The 5,130-nt window shown below is 43.3% G+C and overlaps 1 protein-coding gene across 1 annotated transcript in view; it reads left to right on the top strand.

Annotated features, from left to right (window-relative positions):
• Positions 1 to 3,164: 3,164 nt before the first annotated feature.
• LOC119428564 (myotubularin-related protein 5-like) overlaps positions 3,165 to 5,130 on the top strand; it is a 39,331-nt gene continuing 37,365 nt past the window's right edge. Inside the window, exons 1-2 of the mRNA XM_037696247.1 lie at positions 3,165 to 3,197; positions 4,346 to 4,436. Coding sequence (XP_037552175.1) covers positions 3,165 to 3,197; positions 4,346 to 4,436 — 124 coding nt within the window. The remainder of the gene's footprint in view (positions 3,198 to 4,345; positions 4,437 to 5,130) is intronic.

Below are 5,130 nucleotides of genomic sequence, written 5' to 3'. Positions count from 1 at the left end.
GGTTTTCTCGAACGGGTAGAGTTTGGTCCTTCCAATCTCAGGCTCAGGCCTGAGGCTGGAAGGACTGAACCACGATGGCACAATGGCAAAGCAGCGACACAGAAAACTCCACAAGTGTGTCGCGGTCATACCCGTACCGTGGATGTGCATTGTAAGCACAGAAAAAAGTTAAAACAAAAACAACAGGAACAAAAAAAGATCGAGTTCACCGGGAGCCTGTGGAGCTGCGACTCGGCTGAGCGCGGCCATCTTGGCAAAGAACACCGGAAACTGAGGGATTGTCTTACGTACCTCTTTATCAGATTGGTGCGATTGCCAGAGACTTCTAGTCTCTTGCATTGTAGCCAGAGCTTGAACTGTGTATTATTGTGTTCTTCAATAAATTCCAGGTCAGTTTTTACTCCGAGGACCTTGTTTTTGTTTAAGTTGACATGGACAAAAGCATTGGAGGTGGTCATTGTTCATGCCTTGTGGCGCCTGACATACGGGACCAGTGTTTCCCCTAGTTAGCTTGCCATGGCGGGGTGCTCATCTCAGCCATGATTTTTGCTGATGAGGGGGACGGAGACATGTCTGAGTGCAGCTTGTACTAACAGTTTTTGAGCGGGGGCGGGGGGCGTTCAGCATGAGGGAAGAGGCAGTGTGAGTGCTGCCTTGGGCTTTTTAGCTAGAGAGCCTGTATTTTGCGCCACTACCTTAGTGATATGTCAGTGCCGGGTGGGGGTGGGATGGGCAAGTTCAGTTTGGTAGGCAGGGTGCTCAGTTCTGTTGATGGGGTGGGGCACCCTGCCTGTATAATGGTAGGGGAAACACTGGGGACTTTTGGGGTTTCCTACAGTACTCGTAGCATCATCCCTGACCTTATTTATGGATGCCTGTTATTAATGCTTCTATGAAAATAGGTCTGATTCTGTTCTTGACATCACTGCATGAGCTCAGGACCACTTCCACAAATCATTGTCTGTTAACACAGCTATCTGTACCATCCACAAATGTAGGTAAAGCTCTATCATGCAAAGAGGAAGCCATATTTGATCCTCATCCAGAAATGCTGCCATCTTTACTGGGCTAAAGTTCATTTAAAATGAATTTAGTAAAAGTGGAACACTGTTCTGTGGTCAGATGAATCAAAATTCTTAATATTTTTGTAGACTACGGACACCACCTAAACAGGAGAGGAACCGTCCATCCTGTCATTAGCGCACAGTTCAGAAGCGTGCCTCTCTGGGTACACTAGTGCATCTGGCAGAGGCAGGTCACATCTGGAAAAACACCATCTGTGTAGAAAGATCTACAAAGTGTGTAGAAGATTCTGGGTCCTGAACTGGCCTGCCTGCAGTCCAGATCTCTAATAATTGGTGCACCATGAAACAAGAAAGCAAGACCAGTGCTGCTGAGCAGCTAAAATTATATACCAGACAAGAATGGGACAATGTCCCCTCCAAGAACAGCTGGTCTCAAAACATCCAGATTAATGCTCAACATTCCAGGTAAAAAAAATCCAACAAAGTTCAGTCAGGTCCTCTGGACGGTGTCTTTTTCTTGAAATGTTTCGTCTTTCATCCAAAAGTCTTTCATTCATAAGACTGTTTATTGCAGTTCTTCGGACAGATGAAGACTTTGGGATGAAGAAAGAAAGCGATAACAATGACTACCTCAAACGAGTCAGTGGGGGAGAGGGTGGACTCCAGAAACCATCTTGGCACCATCAAACTGGTTGACCCACTATGTGAAGGTGCTATTTATAAGACTGAGTTTTTACATATTGTTTTCTCCTTTTATTAACAGAATCCCAAAGAACATGTTAATAAACTTATGACGTGCCTTTGAAACATTTGATTTGTGTATAAATTTCCTGCAAAATAATCTGAAATTAAAAATTCCTCAGCAGGTTTTTTTTTCTTTCTTAAATAGATTACAAGCCAGTGCTTAAAAATCACATGTGGCCATCTCAAAACTGAAAGTAAAATATATATTTTAAATAACGTAATCTCAGAACACCACACTTGCAGTTGTCAGCTGGCCTACTTTATGTTTTGTGTTGTTTGTGCTGTTGTTGAATGGACACTGGCTCTGTTGTTTTCTCTTAGGCACTGTGCAGTACATGCTTAGGGTTTGACTAAATGCTGGTGACTGACTTCCTTTAGCGTTTGGTTTTGTATCATTATATTCTGGGTGCATTTCCTTTGTATTGGGGAGTTAAGTGAATTCTTTGTGTGGCTGAATGCTGCCTTTAAGCAGCCGTCGGGGGTTCAACTGGAACTAACATGAAAGATGGGATTGTGGTGGTCACAGAAGTTGGCCTTTGTTGGATCGTTGTTCTGATGTGATGAGGCAGGCCTCGGCCAACAGAGATGGTTTTTAACACTAGATATGGCCTCGTTACACAAACTTCACAATTTGCCGTGTTTACCAGGTACAGAAACGCCTGGTTGTAACAATGATTCATGCAAAATGTTTGTTCCTAGATTACTTTCTAAAACATGCCCTTTCATTGTGAATTGTATGTACCTGTTTAGACGGGTTGATGTAAGAAGTTTCAGTTTGTCCTAGACAACCTGTTTTCATCTTGGACCACCAGATCTCGCCTCGAGGTTGTCCGGTTGACAACCAAGTGAAATAGACATGAATTAAAGTTCTTCATCCTCGTGATGGATTTTGGTCATTTTGAACGTCTGTAAGAAAGCAAGGGGGCAAAAATGTGTCTGTTCATGTGATCCTTTAAAAACCTTCCACTGTAATGATGACACAGGAATGAAACTGATGCTGCTTTCAACAAATTAAGAACCAGAGCCACAGTTTGACCCAGTCAGGGTAGAGCAGGGCGAGTCGTGCTGTCTGATACACGGAGGGTGGTCAGTGACAGACAGACTGCAGGTGAGAGCACCAATCAGTGTTTCCTGGAGGACACCCACAACCCTGATCGAAGGTGATTTGTAATAAATTATTAAACGTCTACGAATTAAACGTACGTGTTCGCACGTGACCAATTCGCTGCAGCTGAGGGAGATACCACAACTGATGCACCGTCACCCCCTTCCCCTCCTCCCGCACCACGGCCTGATTTCCCCCGGACATTTATATAAAATAACTTTGTTTTACGTGAATGTGTTCGGAACGTCGTCATCATCACACAGACGTGCAAAGAGAGAGCGCGTGCCGCCATGAGGGCACTCATCCTGTTTGAGTGTCTGACGGTGAGAGGAGGCTGCGTCTGCTGCTTTACTTCTTTTTATTAAACACTAAAACACTCTTACTGTCCCACACGATAACAGAGATGAGTGTTTCTGTTCAACAGAAATATTTTACTTTAAACTCAAAGTTCTCTCTGAGAGCCAGTTTCAGGTGTTCATACTGAGAGGTAACTTTACTGTGATCAATTTAATTTAATAAATAATCAAATATGAAAAATACATAGTATTCAATAATAATATTTTTTTATCTTTGGCTTTTAATTCAGCTTGAAATGCTGGTTTTACTGTTTTTAAGTTATTTGTTTTATTGTTTTTTTACCGTTGTTTTATGATTTGGTAATTCATTCTGTTATATCTGTTGATTTTATTGTTTTTATGCTTGTTTGTGTCAGTGTTCAGCACTTTGGCCAATGGCGTTGTTTTTAAAGTGCTTTATAAATAAAATTGTGTTGTAAAGTTGTAATAATAATTTAATTTCTCCACAACAGTGGAGTTGGTGTTTAGATGTGTGTGTGTTTGTGTGTGTGTGTGTGTGCGTGTGTGTGTGTGTTTTCTATTGTGGTCACTTCATGAGTGACCTGAGTTCTGCAGTGAAGTCTAAAAGCTCTTGGGATGAAACTGTTGCAGAACCTGGTGGTTCTGGTCCTCAGGCTGTGGTACCTCCTGTCAGAGGTCAGCAGAGTAAACGGTTCATGTTGTGGATGTGAGTTGTCTCTTTAGATATTTTTTTTGCTGTGGTCACAGCGTCTGAGACCAGTGCTCTGGATGAATGGGAGGGATGTCTTAATGATCTTCTCCGCCGTTCTCACCACCCTCCTATAATCCTTCCAGTCTGCAGCTGGGCACCTTCCATCCCAAAGTGAGATGCAGCTGGTCATGATGCTCTCGGTGGTTCCTCTGTAGAATGTGCTGAGGACATGGGGTGGAAGTTGTGATCTCTTCAGCCTACAGAGGAAGTGCAGACACTGCTGGGCTTTCTTCACTAGGGACCCAGTGTTTCTTGACTATGATAGCTGATTGGTTATGTGCACCCCCAGGAACCTGGTGCTCTCCACCACCTCCACGTCTGTGTTGTTTATGAGCAGCGGCGTGTGATGTTATTCTGTTTTCCTGAAGTCAGTAATGAGCTCTTTGGTTTTGTTGACATTCAGAACCAGGCTATTTTCCCCACACCAGTGCACAAGTTGTTCCACCTCTTCCCGATATGCCTGATCCTTGTTGCTAATCAGGCCCACGACCATGGTATCATGTACATATTTGATGATGCGGTTGGTCTTTGACTTGGCAACAAAATCGTAAGTTGTCAGAGTAAAGAGAAGTGGACTCAGAACACAGCCCTGTGGGACGCTTGTGCTCAGACTGATAACATAGGAGGTGTTCCTTCCAACTTGTACTGACTGTGGTCTGTCAGAGAGGAAGTCAAGGATCCAGTTTCTGAAGGTGTTGTTGAAGCCTGGTGGAGCCCGTTTGCTGACCAGGTGCTGTGGGATGATTGTGTTGAAGCTGAGCTGAAGTCCACAAACAGCATTCGTACATGGGTGTCCTTGTCCTCCAGGTGTCCTTCTCCTCCAGGTGTCCTTGTCCTCCAGGTGTTGCAGGCTCAGGTGGAGGACTGAGGCCATGGCAATGACCACATGAGCTGAAATCCTGTAAATATAATCCCTTTGAATGAAATAATCATTTTAGGGGAGACATCTGTTATTCTGGCAAATTAAAATAGTTCATTTCTACTTTACAAAGGACTTCCTGTGATAAAAAAAATATATATCTGACAATCCCTCTTCCCAATTCCCCTATTGAAAATATTAAACTGACAAAAGTAAACAACAAAAAAGTTCAAACTGTCTTTTCTCTGATGTTGGTCTGGATGCTGCTTCATTAAAGAACGCTATACTGTGTACTTTTACTAAGGTCATGTATGCTGTATACTGTGTAC

Source organism: Nematolebias whitei, chromosome 22, assembly GCF_014905685.2.
Source record: "Nematolebias whitei isolate Nwh7 chromosome 22, NemWhi1, whole genome shotgun sequence".
Classification (NCBI taxonomy): domain Eukaryota; kingdom Metazoa; phylum Chordata; class Actinopteri; order Cyprinodontiformes; family Rivulidae; genus Nematolebias; species Nematolebias whitei.
The sequence above is the reverse complement of the archived record's forward strand: the minus strand, read 5'-3'. Positions and strand labels throughout refer to the sequence as shown.